Here is an 18789-nt window from a genome sequence, read left to right on the forward strand (position 1 = left end):
GCAGTCTTCTGAGTTATATGCCTTCTTTTTGAATTTCCTCTGGAAACTGAGGGCATATATGTGGCCTGGGATCCAGCAACAATCAGACAGATTGCTGTTAGAAAGGAAATTGGTGGGTCTAAAAAGGGAAAGCTTCTCTTTATAATATTCTCCATGGAAAAAAAGGAACCCCGAAAATTACTTTTTCCTGCTTCACCAAGCTTTTTTAGCTTCTGGTCTCAGCTATACCAGCAGATAAAGCAAGTTCTTAATTGTGCTCTTGAAAAGCTGAGAAGAGCAGTTCATAGTTTTTATTACCTCCTTTATCAGGTACACTTACATCCCTATCCACCTTCACCTCAAATGCTCCTTAAATTCAGAGCTGCCACACACATGGAAAATCCAGTTCCGCACTTGGGTGACTGGGATCCACAGAGCAAGCAAATGTCACGGAGGCACTGGTATTTTACCTAGCTAACATAGAAGGCATGCAGGCTCCATGAATTGCAACCATAATTAGCCAAAAATACTGAATTCCTTAATGGTTTCCAAAGGTTAAAGGAAGTTCATGCAATTTGCCATCTGGATTAATATAAATGGTTTTCAATTTAAGCAAATAAAGCCAAACAGACTTCTTATTATTAACAGTGGTATTATTAGCATTATGTATAACTTCAGTTGCACTTAGGATTTTGAGAACATTTTTATTCACTGTGCAAAGAGCTAGGAAGACATGTGTCATGTATTCCTTGAAGAAGCCATAATCTGTAAGTCTAGGCCAAGAATCAGACTAGTAGCAGGTGGCATTTTGGAGATGGGGTGTCAGTCTGAACACGGAATTCCAACTCTGGCATCTGCCATATGTCTGAGGGATTTTCGGTGGCAGGGATGGGTAGTTAAAGAGCTATCTGCTTGTTATAAGATGCTAGAATTGCAATTTTTTAATTATTTAATTTACTTGTAAACTTTAATTTTTTCACCAATGCTGTACCTATAAACCTGACCATAAGTACCACCATACTGATCCCTTCTTAGTTTTAGTATTAACCTTTGATGATGAAATGACTGGCCTGGTAGGTGAGGGGAGAGCAGTGGATATTGTCTACCTAGACTTCAGCAGGGCTTTTGACACTGTCTCCCATAAGATCCTCATAGAGAAGCTGATCAAGTATGGCCTGGAGAAGCAATCAGTGATGTGGATTGAAAACCAGCTAAACAAGCTGAGCTCAGAGGGTTGTGAAAGCGGCAGGAACTCTAGCAGGAGGCCAGTAACCAGCCATGTGTCCCAGAGGTCAATGCTGGCTCTGCTCCTGTTTAACATCTTGAGAGGTGTTACATCCATGATCTGGATGATGGGGCAGAGTGTATCCTCAGCAAGCTTGCTAACATCACAAACCTGGGAGGAACGGCTGGTACACCAGAGGGTTGTGCTGCCGTCCAGAGGGACCTTGACAGGCTGGGGAAATGGGCCAACAGGGACCTCATGAAGTTCAGCAAGGAGAGTGCGAAGTCCTGCACCGGGGGATGAACAACCCCATGCACCAGTATACGCTGGGGGCCGCCCAGCTGGATAGCAGCTTGGCAGAAAAGGACCCGGGGGTCCCGGTGGACACCAAGTTGAACATCAGCCAGCAGTGTGCCCTCACAGCAAAGAAGGCTAATGGTGTCCTGGGCTGCATTAGGGGGAGTGCTGCTGGCAGGACGAGGGAGGTGATCCTGCCCCTCGGCACTGGTGAGCCCACACCTGGAGTGCTGTGTCCTGTTCTGGGCTGGCCGGTACAAGAGAGATACAGAGCTACTGGAGACGGTCCAGCACAGGGCCACAAAGATAATTAAGTACTGGAGCATCCCTCTTTTGATGAAAGACTGAGAGAGCTGGGACTGTTTAGCATAGAGAAGAGATGGCTCGGGGGCAATCTTTATATACCTGAAAGGAGGGTGCAAAGAGGACAGAGCCAGGCTTTTTTTTCTGTGGTGCCCAGTGACAGGACCAGAGGCAGTGGGCGCAAACTGAAACACCAGAGGTTCTCTCTGAACATCAGGAAACACTTTTTGACTCTGAGGGTGAGCAAGCACTGGAACAGGTTGCTTAGAGAGGTTGTGGAGTCTTCATCCTTGGAGATATTCAAAAGCTGTCTGGACATGCTCATAGGCAACTGGCTCTAGGTGATGACCCAGTTTGAGCAGGGAGGTTGGACCAGATGACCTACAGAGGCCCCTTCCGACCTCAGCCGTTCTGTGATTCAGTGATTAAGATTGTAATGAAAGGGTAAAGCAGATCACCCCACGTTTGTCAGCAGGGCCAAAGCAGGATTTGGAGATACCCTTCACTGCTCTTTTAACCTGCAGTGTGTTTAGGGGAACCAGTGCTGGGGAATGTTTCCTGCCCAGGTGCAAAGGGATAGTGACGGATGCTTTGTGGGGAGCAAGTGTTCCGTCCCCAAGTCCCAAATGAGCGTTCCAGCTCTGGCGTTTGCCCCCTCGCCCTGGTGAGGAGCAGATGGCCCTATGGCTCCTGGCAACCCCCTGTCCAGTTTTACCCTCTTGAAAGCACTGCTGTGCTACCTCAGGCTCTCAATTGTACTGATTCTCAGGGTGGCAATGAATTCAGGCTTGATACTTAAAGCATTGCTCTTTGTTTATACATATATGTACAACAGTCTGGGACTTAACCTGCACACAGACTTTGTGTTTGTTCAATTTGTAGCTTTTCAACAGTATGGTCTCCCAAGTTTTACAAGCCTTCTATCGGATGTTATATCCTTCTCTACTGGAATAAGATGCCTAAATGGCAGGGGAATGACAAGCTTATACATATGCATCTGTATGCAAATATTATTGTGTTTTATGTTGCAAAACCTTACTGATCTTACACCCAACTAAAAATAGTATTAAAAAAAATGTTCATAGGCCAAAACTTAGCTAAATTTTTTCAAACCTTTGGGTGGAGACTAGTTCAGTGGTACTGGCTTATTTCAGTTTACCTTAAACTGCCTCTTAATCAATCCTAAACCAAAGCAAGCCACCTGTAAGTCAAGAGTTTAAGTGCTTTAATCAACCATTTTAAATTCATATTTTCAATTAAATGGAGGTAACTGCCCATGTAGACTAACTCATATGGATCATACAGATTTTTCTAAAGTAATTTTTTTTTAAATAGACTTTTCATTGGAGTTGCTCCTGCTGCACATGAATGAATCTTTTCTCAGCTAATAGGTAACACGTAATGTGACTCTGACACCCCTGGCTATTTTGTGCTGTCTCTTTCAATGGCCATTTTGTTCATCTGCCCCTTAGGTTGTCCTTCTCAAAATACAGTATAAAAGAGATTGATGTGGTCAGGTCTCTTTTTTCCTGTTTGTCCAGGGAATTCCTGCCACAGCAAAAAATCTTTCTTCATTCTTGTTGCGTGTCTGTGTTATCTCTGCCTCCTTTTCTGAATAACTTCACAGACAAAATGGCTGTTGAATTCACAGTCAGTCTTGGGCTTTGTTATAAATTCATGCCCTTTGATACAAGCTATTCCTTGAAGCATTTGTTCTCATAGGCATTTTACTATCCTTTAGTGCTTCTTGGGGTTTGAGCTATATTTTAAGATGGAACTAATACTGGAGTTGAGAATTCCAGTTAGACTAAAAACTGTAGATCTCTAATGACCGCAGTTTGCTTTCAAGTCCTACATGTAATTGCTGTCTTGCCAGCTCATGTTATTTTCTCCTTTAGTTTGTGTGTTGCTCCCAGCATGTCACCTCTTATATTCCATCTTTTTCTATAATATATTGATAAGGGGGCAATCTGGGAGGTCTGTTAAGTTGGCAAAATTCCAACTAGATTTCTCTGGGCCTTTTTCTCACTGACGCCCTTTTGGTTTGGCCTATGGGAATTGATGAAAGGCTGAAATGAAAATGCTGCCATTTGCCCTAGAGCTTTTCCCTAGGCAAAACCCAAGCCAGAAACTTTATTCCAAAGATTTCTGAATACTACATTTGCAAAGCATGCAGCTATAGTGCATGGTGTGGTGTTCAGCTTGGTATTCAGGACCATTTCTTTGTGAGATGCTGTTGAGCGCTACTAATACTATTAGCTGGCAAATTTGGTTTTGAATTGAATCTTATATAAAATTCTTCAAGCAGGCAACATTTAAAGCACATTCTCCATTAGTCAGGACCACTTACAAGCACCAACAGGAAGGTAGCCTGAATTCCTGTTAAATAACACTGACAGCCATTTGAATATCAGATAAAGATCACACGAGCACTGTCTGTCCATATCTTAATGAGTGACTAATCCACATTGCTTCCTGAATGCTTATAGATTGCTCCATCCAAACAATGAGCATTCAATTTATTAGGAGTTTTATACCAGAGGATTAGCTAATAGCTTTTCCTGAGTACTTCAAAAGAAAAAGCTGAAGCATAGACTGCTATATAAATAGGATGAATAAAAAGTTATTTACAGCATAGATATTTTCAAACAGAATTCTCAGTTGTGTTTTCTCTGAGCCAGAAAGAGCAAGCAGGTCTTATAAAAGCTCTTATAAGCAATTTGGAAGGTTTTTTGGAGGAAGGAAGGAGAAGGTTGGCAGTAGTTCATTTTTACTGGTTAGTGGAGGCAGCTAGCTCCTGCTGTTTCACAGTGTGAGATTACATGCTAGGCCCCCAGAGTGACACAACCCAGATTCATCCTGGCACACACTAGTGGTCATGAAAGAAAGATGTGTATATGGAAGGAAACACATTATATTTTGTCTGTGGGGATAAAATATAGCCTCTACCCAAGCCATTCTGATTCTCTAGTATTTGTATGACTTTTGCTTCTCTTCACTTTTGCAAAAGATACTGCAGGCATCTCCTCTGCTGTAAAAATGCAGTTTTTTCCTTTCCTGAACCAAGGAAATCACAACTGCCTACTCTTGTTCTGTGGAAGTTGACACTGGAAAGCTGCTTATTCTGCAGGCAGATGAGTCTACTTAATCTATCAAAGACATCAGAGAAAGCAGCAAACAACACGGGTTCTGGTGAATAATGGCATGAAGGTATTCCCTCTTCCAGATGGTGAGTTTGACCACGAGTTTGAGAGCTCGCCACGGAAGGATTCCCTAACAAAGCTAGCCGCGAACTGGCACAGGAATGGTCAAGGGTATTTACCCCGCTAGCTGCTCTTGTGCTCCACCTCCATGTTGAACCCTCCCTTGTGGACTGTTCAGATCGATAAATAGCCCATGTCCCCCTGGAAATGGTCTGAGAGATGGATGCTGGGAGACACTCGGTTCCCCTGGAGGGGCCTGAGTGTCTCCCTGTGTGCAGTGTGAATAATAAACATTGGTACCCAGGAGAAGAGCTGGTCTCCAGACTGAAAGGTCTTCAGCCATGGGACAGTGGTTTTCAGAGTGTGCCATTGTACGCTTTGCTCCTGTGGAAACTAATAGGTGGTAAGGTAGGCAAAGGGTTCTTGATCCCTCATCCTGGTCTTGTCCTTATGTGGTAATGGGATGCTGCTTGGCTGCTTCTCCAGAGAGCTGGGAAATACACCTGGTACCCCAAGCTGAGAAGAAGCCAGAGGCACCGTTCTCCAGCTGTGCCCACTTTGTAACTCTACGAGTGGTTCTTTCTTCAAGTGCAGTCAAATAGGTAGTCGGGAGATAGGTGCATCTTCCTCACTGGCCTCACGAGGGGGGTCTCGGGACCATTTCCAAGGGCTATCATCATAGTTCTGTGATAGCTGGGGAGGAACAGGGAAACAATTCAGCTCCTGCTGCAGCCCCAGGGGCTGGTGAAGTGAGGATGCCTATGATAATGATTATATTCCTGTGACAGCTGCATGGTACAGATCCTTGGCCATGATTAATTGCCTTTCCAGGGAATGCCTGAAGCTCCCTGGGGGATTCTGTGCTTTTCTGCTCCCTGATTCTTCTTGATATCTCCAGACTGAGACAGAGGCAAACCAGGATTCAGTTCCCAGGGTGTTTTGGGCTGACTAACAGGCAGACAAGCTTAGACGCAAATGAAGATATGACATGGGGAGGAAGGAAGGAGAAGAGGAGAAAGAAATTCAGTGTAAACCACTGTTGGTTGGGGATCTCAACGCTCGTTCACAGGACAGAGACAGCCTTCCACTTGGGCACCCCCGAAAGTGTGTTTAAGGCTGCGGGAAGGAAGCCAAAAGGAGACAGTCACACAGCAGACTGTGACTCAGGATTTTAATTTATCTCTTTGGAGTGCCCTGCCGTTTATCAATAAAGCCATGTTTTCCTAACAGTTTCAGTTGAGTTTTTTTGCTTCCGGGAGCCCGTATGGACCCTTCTAACATGGTGGGAAAGACCTCAGCTTCTCAGAGGACACAGAGCAGGGCAGATCTCTGCTCTCTCGGGAAGCTGCTTGCCCTCAGGGGTCTGGTCTCACACAGGCATCACTTCCAGGGCTGCAGCCTCAATGATAAATGAGAAACTCCAGTGTTTCCCACAGGTGGAAACCAAGGGGCCTCTGAGGCCCAAAGCTATTTCATCAGCTTTTGATGAAGCAGTGGCTGTGGTTAAAGAGCACGCAGGTGTGCGGTGCCATACAGGAAATGAGAGCGCAGTAAAACTTTTGAGTTGTGATGCTGAACACGTCTAAATGGCCTTTGTCCCCTGACTGAAACAGGAAAGGCAGCTGTTATGCAGCACCAGTGGCAGTCTGGTGAAGAAACTCTGAGGTACAAAGCTATAGACAGCTGCAGCACGCTATGAATATTTTTTTTTTTCCATTTCATTTCTCCATTTTCCTTTTTAATTCTAGCCCATAGTTGATAGTGCAAAAAATGCACTAATGTTTACTCCTGAGAAGTATCGGGGTGGCATCTTGAGGACCTGCGGCCAACGGCTGTATCACGCCCCGTGACGAGGTTAAGCCATCCCTGTCACCGGCGGTGACACCATCAGCTGCCTGCCCGATGGGTCCGCGGCCGCCCAGCTCCGTCTGCCCCTGGGCCCTGGCACCGCAGAGGGGAAAGCTGACGCGAGGACGAGCACCACAGACACGGCAGGGGCAGCCGGGCAGCACGGGGACTCACAGGCTGGTCGGGTGCCGCAGAGCCGCCGGGCTGACGGGGAGCGTACTGGGACTACCCCAGTTTTGAAAGCAGGAACACGGAAAGGATTAAACCGAACGGCAGACTTGCAGGGGTATTTCTGTCTGATGTGGCAGCACACGGCAGGCGTGGTGTGGGGGTATCGCCTCGCTGCGTGCATAGGCAGGGGGGTTGCTGCCCGTCTCACCTGAATCTGCAGGGTGCAGAGAAAAGGGACAGTAAAATGCTGTAAAGCCAGAGGGGTGCCAGCACTGGACAGCCCGGCATCCATGTCATTCAGTGCAAGCTGCACCTCTTTTCCAATACAAGGTGGGTTTTTTTTTTTCCTGGAGGGGGCCTTTGCCTCACGCAGGGTTGAGTCCCAGTGTAGCCTGAGCAGTGGGGCCAAGCAGCCATACCCTGCAGGTGAAGGGGGTTAGCAGGGGAGCAGGGATTTCTTTAGACCACCCTGCCTTCTCCTCATTAAACCCGTAGTTACTGTCTCCCTACACCAGTGGTTCACGTACTGGAGGTCTGCGGTTCGGCCATGTCAGGAAAGGAAGGGAAGTGCTGGGGATGGCTGGCTACATTTGGGGAATTCAGACAGTAGCTGAATTCAGATGGCCATAAAAATTTAGATGACCATAAAACGCTGCTCTAATATGACTCGTGGCCATTTGGGAAGGATCACCCAGTCATCGAAGATGCTGGGGAATGCTTTATAGGTCATAACGAAACAGATGTAATCATTTTGTTTATGCTCATAAAGTGCCTTGCTTTGTATTAAAGGAAGTAAAGGAGATACTTCTCTGGTATCTTAAATACTGCAAGGGGAAATTAAATACCAGAAGTTGGGGTTTGTTTTTTATATTTGTAATGGAGGTATCTTCTGGAAATAAGTCTTTTAACATCTCTTATGATGAAATACTCCCCAGTGGGATCTGTCCTCACATGGATCTCATCTCAGTGACACAAATGAGGATGCTGCACTCATAATTTAAAGTAAATTAAGCCCAGACTTTTGACTGCTGGTAAATTGCCAGAACTGTGCTTGGTTGGACAAGCTTTTGTCACTGCTGTGCCATAGAATGCATTTCAGTTTCCTTTTGCACATTAAACCTTAACGCTCCCATCAAAAAATAATTTGATTGGAAAATTAAAAGTTGGCTGCTTGTTCCTTCCTATAAAAAGGAATTAAAACTGAAGGGATTTGTCCGTTTCTTCAGAACAAAAAGAATAAGCGTTAGCACACACTGTTAAGGAAGTATTCCTGCTAAAGAAACTTTTTTTTTTTTTTTAAGTGTTCAGGCACACCTAATAAAAAGACACATAAGAAGCAAAATAGAACAATCTGTTGTTATTTAACACGGCAAATACTGTTGAGATACAAATACAGTTAAGTTTTCTCTGGTAACTAAGCAACAGAAGAAAATACCACTTATCTGAATTGCTGTTTATTCTACTGTTTTTTAACTCTGCAGTAGTGATTTTTATTCTCCACACCTCAAATACAGAAAGAACAACTGTTTATGATGTGGCTAAATTGTTTAATGTACTGTTTGATACAGGGGCAAATTAGGCATCAGAATAAATGTCTAAGACTGCTACAACTAGCCATTAATGACTTCTGATCTCGCAAATGTTTTGGTAGATTATGTAACATAAGCAAATGCCCTCTACTGACTTAGGCAATTCTAATAAATATGGACTACATGAGGCATGAAATCAGAACATTTTCATTTTTCCAAAGAATGCAAATGGTCTCTCATTCATGTGTATCATCCTAAGGACTTTTTAGATTAAGCACATGGTAGCAATGTAGTCTTTGACACTTTTAAACTGAAAACTTTTTTCTAGAGCTGTGTATATTACCATCAGATGGATGGTTTCATTAAGGTGGAAATCTGTCGCGAGAAGTGCTCAGAGCTATGGTCAGACTGGACTTGCATATGGCCCTGCACTTGCATATGCACATACTTGTGCACATTGTCTCAATGAAAAGCAACTGAACATAACTCTTGCTAATCTCCCAAATCTCAATTTGTTGCCAAAGATTTGCAATAAATTGTGAGGCTGGAAGAAATGAGGTAAGGGCAAATGGCAAACTTCAGGAGGGGAAGCCCAGAGGAGCTCAGAAGATTGAAAGATGTTGACTGAGGCAAACTGTGTGCAGCAAGAACAGTTCAGTCCCACACACATGGGAGCAACACGTCCACCAGCAATCAGGATTTGGATTCTCTGTTCCACTTATTATAAACCTCAGCTGTCTGTACTAAAAAGAATAGTGTCTGTGAAGCATAATGGAGCAGCTTCTGAAATCATTTCCTAGAGAGAAGTAATGGGCATAAATGACACCCAGCTACTATGAAGTAAACTAGGTAAAAACCCAAGCTCTGTTAAGTCACTGCCAAAAGCCCCTTCAGTTTCAGTGATAGCGGGATATTCACAAAAGGCCTTTTACAAAAGAGTAGATGAACTGTAGTCAGCTTGGAAACCTTTAGTCCGAAAGCCAGTGGCATCTCAACTCTCTCTTCCAGAATGTCTGACTCTGAGGAATTGCCTCCCGTTTGGAAAGTATTCTGGGGGCCTCGTTGCCTACCTTGTACTGGAGCAAGAGCTGGGGAGAAGGTTTTTTATCCACAAATTCAGGACAGAATATCACGTTCCTAAGAATGAGGGAGAAAGGAGTGAGATTTTTCTGCACACAAGAAAAGGGCAACTCATCCCCATCATGGGCTTATGAAATCTCACCTGGATTTGAGTCTGCTGAGTACCTACTCCTGTAGGAAGGTATTAGGTTGGTCAGCTGCCAATTCTTGGGGAATGAACCCTGTGAGATTATTTACATTCATCCCAGTTAATCAATTAATGTTTGTAAAGCACTTTAAACTCAGAAAGCACTCTCTATAAATATTTGGTATTATCATATAATTACACTACCACATCTCAATTAAATGCACAATTGGGCATGCTTTAATCATGTAATTGAAGTGTCACCAAAAGTATTTCAAATATAGGTATCTTAGTCTATGCTGACCATCCTCAAGAGTGGTATGTAACCCTGGAACAAAATCAGGACCCTTGATTTTGGAAGCACTGGGGAGCCACTGTCTGATCAGAATGAATGTCTCTTTCCCTAGAACAGAAATGCAGGTTTTCCACAACTACAAATATAGGTAATTTTTTTTGCTTCTATTTGCCTTGCATCTTGAACACTTCTTGTGGGCAGCACATGGACTAACCTGCTTTCTGTTTGTTTTTTACTTTACTGCCTTCCCTCATTACTATAATGGAAAAAGAATGTCACTTGCGATCTTGTCTCGGATTCTATCCTTCAGGGTTATGTTTTATCAATGGTCTGTATACTGTGCTGTGTGATGTACTGAAATAAATTAAAACAATTAAATGCTGAAGCATTCTACACTTCCTCCAGAGGGTAAAAAAGACATTAGGTCTCAAATAACAATATGTATGTTGCTATCTGATTATCAGCAGTATAGGAAGTATTGCTTCCTACTCCGTTGTCTTCATTCTGAATAGTAAGCTTGTTTATATCAGTGTTGACAATCCAAGCAGTGGTCTGGCTTCATTTTAAAATAATAAGGTTTGATATTGCTTTTTCATAGTACATTTTATAGTCTTCTAACTGTAAAACCTTTAGGAAACTAAGTTACTTCTAAGCTTTTCTCCACAAACATGAGAGCTATGAAATTGTGGATTTTTTAGGGGTGGTGGAGTTCTTTATTTGTTTTTCACTTTTCTAGTGAAATCAGAAACTTCAGTGGACTATCTTGACTTATTAGATGAAGTAGTTACTTTACTAGATGGCAGTATTGTTACCATAATTTTCATTCCTCCTTTTTTTCCTTTTTTCCTCTGGTGCTCTAACTCTCACTTCTTCACTCCTTGTCATTTCTTTTCATGTCAATTAAATGCTCTTTGGAGAAATGGATAGGCAAGTCTTGTATATTTGTACAGCACCTGCACAAGACTTTAGCTGAGGCCTCTGGATGCAATCACAACCAAAATAATAACATTCACATCTGTTCTTTCAGGTTCATTGGCATCAGTTTACCCTACAATGAACTTAAGATATTTTCCAATGCAGAGCTGTTATTACTTCTTCCTATATTGTTCTGGAATAACTGTGTATAAGAGCCACAACCTGGACTCATAGAAAAATAAGAGTTTCCATGAAAATGATACCAGAAGGCCAACATAACAAAAACTCTTCAGGGCAGGAACTACCTCTGAGTGTGTCTGTATAGCATTTGCTGACAATAGGACTCCAGTGAGGGTGTCTAAGATGCAATTACATAATGCGCATATATATATATATATATATATAAAATGGAATGTGTCATTACTGCAGTGTTAAGCTATATTTGGAAATCACAACAAAATAAGCAGTTTCTCCCATTTTTTTTTCTTTCTGTTTCATTACGGGAAGAAAGTGCCTTTGATATATGAAGCATTTTATGAGACCATCTTTTTATTTTAATAACTGCTAATTTGCACACCTAACATCAATTGCTGGTGCAATTAATTGTGGATGCAAATGAGAATTTTTAGCTGTCTAATCACCTGATTGTGCCTATAAATCAGTGACAGTAATTATGTGTGTAAATGCTCATTTCAGCCTGCAATTAATTTGGCCAAAATTGATAGGACAGAAAAAAATACCACCCTAGGCTGAAATTCGGTCCCCAGTGTGTGAAAAGAGAAAGTATCTTCCTTCTCTGCCTCTCGTGTCTAAATTGCAGAGCTAAGTAGACAAAGAGCAATGATTCCCCAGTCCCCAATAACTCACTGCCAGTGTTTCACAATAAAGTGCAATGGGAGAGGAAATATTTCCATAAGGGTTCATTAATCACAACATATTTGCCATGCACAACCACTCTGCAGAGCAGGTAAAGAACCCTAGGGGACGTTGCCTGGCACAGCATGTCATTTTCATAATAGGAAAAGTATTTTTTGCACAAACGCTGTAGAACTGAAGTTGCAGATGGCTCCACTGGCAGAGCTAGAGCCTCCTGGCACAACCCTCAGCAGCCAAAGCTACTTTAGGTATTTATAGCAAGGGTTAGTGATATCTCAAATGAAGGATGCTGGAGATGCTGTCTGCCCCTCCCCATGTGCAATATTCCCAGGTGTGCCCCTTGGGAGGCCACGTGAGGCAGGCCGAAAAAAACCCACCCAAAAACCAAACTGCAGAAGGAAATCCAAGCCCTACCTGTCCCTGTTGTGCTGCAGGACACTAATGAGAGATCTAGGAACAATTAAACTGATTGTGACTGAGAACCTGGGGGCCCAACAGACCCATTAGCAGAACTGCGCAACAAAAGATGCCTTTCCAGCTGGGTGGCTTCTTTCAGATCTGGACAGTAGGCAATTTCACTTTATGTAACCCTGAGGACACTGGAGAGCCCCTGTTACCCCATCATACTCTGACCCATCTAGACCTGCTCAGTGTTTTGCACGAGAGGTGGGGTTGGTGTCTCGTTTACTGTACCTCTGTGGTCTCAGTCTCTGAGTAGTTCATTGCTGCTTCACTCCCACATGGGACTTCGATAAAATTCAAAGCCACCTGGTGTGATTTTAATTTAAATGTGAATTTAATGTGTTTTCCTTTTATATTGCTATGATGTGCATTGTCAAGAGAAATGTTGCAGGCTCAGAACTGGCCTCTCAGCTGTTTCTCTCTGCTACTCCCTGGCTTTGTTTGATGGATATTCCTGAGTAAAACTGTTGCTCTGCAGTGGCGTGTGCATTGGGTACAAGGGTTCATTGGATGCAAGCACAGCAGTCATTCTTCAAGGGGGCAACTGATTCTTGGGCTGTTTGCCAGTCATAGGCCAAAAGAATTCTCATCAGCAGGAGATACCTTCAGAGTTACAACTGAACAGAAGAGGGAGGAAAGGTTGCATGCAGCCTATATAAAAAGAGGTTCAACAATTCACCATGCTCCACCAGTTATGAAAAGCGTTTTAAAACAAGAACTTGTGAAAAGGAGGAGAAATACCAAAATGTTTTATCTTAACCAATTAAAACAATTCATATTGGATGTGGTTAAAATTTACTAAAATTTTTCTTACTAGAAAATATAATCTCATTTAAAAAAAAGTGCTGTGGAAACATAAGATCATAAGGAAATGCTTTCAGGACCAGGATGTGGAAGATACATCAAGAAAAAGAGAACCAGAGATCCACATCACTTAGTAGCCCAACAGAGCACTCTGGTAGGATGCAAGACAGTATCTTCATAATTTTTCGTTAAGTGAGACTGTTTTTTCAGCCAGCCTTAATTCGTTTTGAACTAAAATTGTAGGAGCAAGGTGGGAGCCTAGACTTTCTGACACAGAATAACAAAGAGGAGATTAGAATAATAGAGCAGATCAAAGGCCACCCAGAGTGGTCGGTGTGCCGTGACACAAGTGTGTCATGGAGACCGCTGCAAGCTCTGCAAGGGTCATGAAAAGCATCCGAGCAGCCAGGTGGCTTGGCCATCAGAAGACATCCCTTGCTTTCTAAAACCACTCGTTGCTCCTGCACCCACTGAAATCTCTTTAATTGGCTGGTCACCAGGTGTTTTTCCTCCCGCTTGCACAGGCCGCCAGAGCCGACGTGCTTTCTGACCATTTCTCATCTGCTGGTTACTGCTGCCAGCAGCAGCAGGAGCCTGTTGGGCTCCTGGCTCCTGCTGCTTCTTACTGCTGCTGCTGCACGGGAGCTATCATAGTGAGTCACTTCTAATCACCAAGGGAACCCACGGCCAGATCTCTGCTCCTCCTAAAATAGGAGCTCACAGCTACATCTTCTCTCCTCCTAAAATAATCAAACTATGAGAAAAAGCACGATATGTTTGGCAGTATCTGAAATACGATATTCAATGCATTAGACGGGTGGAAAAGATGGACTATGAGTTCAGCCATAGCAGGGCCCCAGGCTAAGACCACCCCAGGCTTGCAGTGCAGGTGGTCTTCCAAGTCCACATAGAGCCATGCAGAAAGATCAGTTCTTTGCAGGTTCTGAGTAGAGACCATTGCAGAATCACCTTTTTTCCCCGCATTATTTGAAAAAACTCTGAGGGAGGCCACACAATCAATACATCCCCCTTATATTTCAGTTCAGAAGACTGGGCCCTTGAAAGGAATACAATTTAACAAATAAGGCAATGCTAAGCTTTTTAAATGGTTTTATGAGGGCAAGTCTTGTCTTCAGTTTAGTTCACTCTTATCACATCAACTACTATAAATTGCAATACGATAATCCTTTTAAATAAATAGTGTTTATTTTGAAGTACACTGAAATAACGGTGGTTATTTTCAAGCAGAAGTGTTGCCTGCAAAATATCATTCTGCATTCTATAACCTCTCTTTTTTATTTCTAGGTATTTCCACACAATATACCTGGGTATCCGGAGTCGACGGAGTGGAGAGAATGACAGATGGCGGTTTTATTGGAAAATGGTGTATGAGTATGCAGATGTGAGTATGCTGCATTTGCTAGCCACGTTTCTGGAAAGTGCACCACAGCTGGTCCTGCAACTCTGTATTGTTGTACAGACTCGTACACTCCAGGCTCTCCAAGGTAGGGGTTCATTTAATCTATTTGGTTTTTTATTATTTTAGGAAGATGTAATTTCTATACATACGTATTTATCCTTCTTTCAAACTGCCGTGCGCCTTGTACTTCTGGCGTAAGAGCAGATCTTGCCTGCTAGCTGCTATTAAGCAGTTAACAATGACTGTCAAGAAAGCCTGTGTTGTTGGAGGTCTTTTAGCCTTTCTTATTGGCCCTGGGGTGTGGGTAGGATTGATAATGTTTTGCTTTCTGCATGTCCTTGTAATAGAAGAGCTCTTCTGATTATCCAGTGGGCCAATGTGAAAATTGCATCAATCAAACTATTGCTCTTATCCCTGTGCTTCTTTCTGTGAATGTTCAAACCCCTCCAAACTGCAGTAATGAGGTTCATACGGTATTATGCAAAACAGAAAACAACACAGCAGAAAACAGCTATTCTGTGAAGAAAACGCCAGTGTCTATGGAATACATGTCCATCAGTTCTCAGCCATGTTTATCTGAAATAATACAAGTCAGCTCCTGAGCATTACAACAATATTCATTCCTTCAAGCTCTGGGTTTCCTTCCAAGGTTGATGCTTTCAGCGAGCGTGGTTTCTTCTTTAAAATGGGAAATGCATGCATAAGTCCTGCCATAGGGGTTGTCAGTCAGCAATACAGATATAAGAATATCACCTTCTCTACTGCTTTTTTGATGCTACTTTTGGTTACCTGACAATTTTCCTTTCGTATTGCACCATTGTTTTGCCTTATGGCTGCACCTGGGCAGAAATTATTGGCAAGAGAATGAAGTGAATGAGAACTTGGGATCCAGAAGGTGGCACAAATGTCATGAGGCAGAGAGGGAAGGAGGAGGAGCAAAGGGACAGAGGGAGGAAGGAAATGCAGTGGGTTTGCCATTTGTTTTTAAGAAACAACTCATGTGCTTGCCACTGTACGAGACAAAACTATGGCAGCACCTTGCTCCAAGAAGCTCTGGGTCTAGATAGCTTATTATGAGTAACGTGCAGTGAGACTGATCAGGTGAAAAAGGACTGGGAACAAAGTGGGTAACTGTGTGAAGACCTTGATCCTGGGCAGTTTCCTCTGGATAAATCAGAGGCTTTTCATTTACCTCCCCTTTGAACTGATGTCTAATAACAGCTGTCCTGCTTCCTGTGGTTTTTGATTTTGTTTCTTTAGATCTGAAACTCTGTCACCTTAAGGGGAAAAGAAAGCCAAAGTTTCTGTTTTAATTACTTGGTGCTCTGTACAAAGAAGGTTGCCTAAGCACTTCCTGCAGCTATTTCTCAAAAGGATGCTGCCCGGCATCAGCCAGTCCAAACTATTATCATTCAGGAGAAGGTATTATCACTTCAAGACGCTTTGTCCCCCAAGAAAAAGAGACTCCAGAGAGATGTTTAGGAGAAGAACATAGCCAGAATACTTTATGGTCAGCTGTAATTTAGCTGTCTTCATAAACTATTAATACAGAAGGCCTCTCGCCCTCATTTTTGTGCAATAACAGATCTGTCTACGAGAAATGTGGCTGGTGAGTAGGCACTAAGCCTGTGATGTACCCTGCAAGTGGTTGTTAATTAGAGAAAACCCGAAATGCTTCAATTTAAAAGGCAAAAATGGTTCCTGAAGCCTGCAATCAGCTCTGTGAAATCTAGGTATCAAAACCCAGAAAGGAATAAAATTATAATTATGGAATACAGCTGAGAAAGCTGAAAATATTTACTTATCCTCTCTTCCCCCATTTCCTCCCATCTTCCAAGGAGGAAAGGCTCCATTTAAAAAAACCTAAGAAAATTAAACAAGGTTGTAGCATTTTCTTAAACAGTAGTACCATTATATTCCCCTGATGAAAGTTAATATGTTTTAGTACATTGCCAGCTGTGAAAATCCTTTTTCTGTTCTCTCTCCTTTTTTGGAGAAATGTTAAGGATAATGCGTTGCGCTATAGGATGGTAGATTTGCTGTGAGGCTGCATAAGGACAGCATAGTTGCTCTCAGTGTTATCACATTGCAACTGTTTTAAAAGGCCTAGCCATAAGGTATATGGTTCAGCTAGCTGTCCACTCACTGAGCCCGTTTCAGAGATTTCTAACATGGATCAATAAACAGAGTATTGGATTGATTTTCTGTGTTTAGAGAATGCTACTTGGTTTTTATTATTGTTCTTTTAGTTCTCTGTCCCTCAGGACAAAGTTATCATGACAATTAATAAGCGCCATCTCTGGTCCATGTTCTTTCAAGTATACTTCCATCACAAACCACAAATTTGGCGTGGGAAATGAATGATACTGGAAATGTCTTAGTCTATAAGCAGGGTATTTCTATTATCAAGCCATTAATTACCACAAGAAAAAATGTTAAATATTTTATTTATGAAATTGTGTATTTTCCATTCTAAATGCACCAAAATAGCATCATTCCCAACAGGAGAATGCTGTCAGTGTGACTGAAGATTCCCCGTTTTATAATGGGTGTTGGCTAGGTGTGGATTATTTCTTATTTCAGTCCTTAAGCCCTGCTAATCAAGGTAAGAAATACATACAGGCATGCACATACATGTCTAGGAAGAAAAATACTGTGCAATGTGTGCAAAACCTTCCCTCTCAGTTTTCCATACACTGCAGTGAGGACCACTTCAAAAGCCCAGAGGATGTACCACAAGGATCCTTTAGCACTTGCCTGGGCTCCCCAAACATGAATCTAAAAACTGCAGTGTAAAATTCTAGCAAGGATTGTGTACCACTGCACTGTGACTGCTGCAGCAGAACATTGCTTGTGCATAAACCGTCACTATGGACTGGCATTTCTCTTCTGCGTTGGCACCCAGAGAAATCTGAGTATTGATAAAACAGTATCTAAATTATTATCTAAAAATCTGATTCTTCTTTAAGATTTAATCAAAACTGGCACAATTAGAGGCAATGATCTTTCTTATTCTGCCTACAACCAGCAGCCAGGTCCATCCCAGAGTGGAAGAAATTAAACAGCTTATGGGGGAAGCTGATGATTTCTCAGCGCTAATTCCTCAAGAAAACAAACAACTTCAGTATGATGCTGGACTAAGCTGGAGCTGTGCTAACCCCCCTATTACCTCTACCTTTTCCACCCTGGTGGTTCCTTTGAGTTCGAAGAAGTATCTACTCTTTAGAAGACAGATGTGCCTCAAAAATAAGTAATTCCTCAATCTTTTCCTCATGAGAGCCTGTTTCCCTTCCTTTCTCTTTATGTGCTCTGAGCGCAGCATTCTTGCAGCAACTTCTCTGCTGAGCCAGCAGCACCTCCAAACTGCATTGCTTTTTTCTTTTTTTTTGCCTTTTTTTTTTTTTTTTTTTTTTTTTTTTCTCTCCCTTAGTTACTCTGTAGGAAAGTCATGTCCTAAGCAGCTTCATGGTGGGAGTCAGAAGCTTCACCAGTCCTATTCTAGGTGGGAACTGTATGAGAAATGAGGCAGCTCTGCATGTGGGGGTAGCAACGGCAGAAAGTCCACTGAAACAACTGATGTTCATCCTGCATACATCTGTTTGCATAAGGGCATATATGCAGACAGAAGTGTCTGAACCATCTGCAGGTGAGCTAGTTCAGCTACTAGAAACAGTCTAACAGCAATAGCCTCAAGGCCAGGATGGGCTAGCTGATCTCAGTGCCAGTCTACGTACACCAACTGCCTGGACCCGGGCCCTTCGCCCTGTGTTTTCAGTTCTGCTCCCAGGGCTGGGCAACCAGGTCCTGCACTGGATCTACCTCCAAGTCACAGGGAACCAAAATACCAGAGTTGAAAGTGTTTGGATTATTGGATTACCCCAATAAATTCAGAAGGCTGCAAGTAATTCCCTTAAAAATGCCTCCACCCTTCAAGCTATTTAGCAAATTAGCAAGTAGTTTCACAGTCTTTGCTATAAAAACAAACACTTCCACAATAAACTGCCATAGACTAAGTATTAGGCAGATTTGCTGACACAGTAAGATCAGTATGAGACTCTTCCTTGTTGGGTCTCTGGACATCCTGCATAATGGCCACATCTTACCACATTTGCTCTGCTGGCTCAACAGGTCTGAGGACTGACAAAATGTCAGACAGACCTGGACTGGCAAATTGGCTCAGGGCCGTTATTCCGCAATGACTTGAAGCCAACCTACCTGAAGGCTGCCCCTGAAAATCTTTGATTTAATCATGGCAAGT

At 42.8% G+C, this 18789-nt stretch overlaps 1 protein-coding gene across 1 annotated transcript in view; it reads left to right on the forward strand.

Annotated features, from left to right (window-relative positions):
- The window catches only part of XKR4 (XK related 4), a 226694-nt gene that overhangs the window by 128148 nt on the left and 79757 nt on the right, over window positions 1-18789 (forward strand). Inside the window, exon 2 of the mRNA XM_049827568.1 lies at window positions 14417-14616. Coding sequence (XP_049683525.1) covers window positions 14417-14616 — 200 coding nt within the window. The remainder of the gene's footprint in view (window positions 1-14416; window positions 14617-18789) is intronic.

Source organism: Accipiter gentilis, chromosome 2 (genome assembly GCF_929443795.1).
Source record: "Accipiter gentilis chromosome 2, bAccGen1.1, whole genome shotgun sequence".
Lineage (NCBI taxonomy): Eukaryota > Metazoa > Chordata > Aves > Accipitriformes > Accipitridae > Astur > Astur gentilis.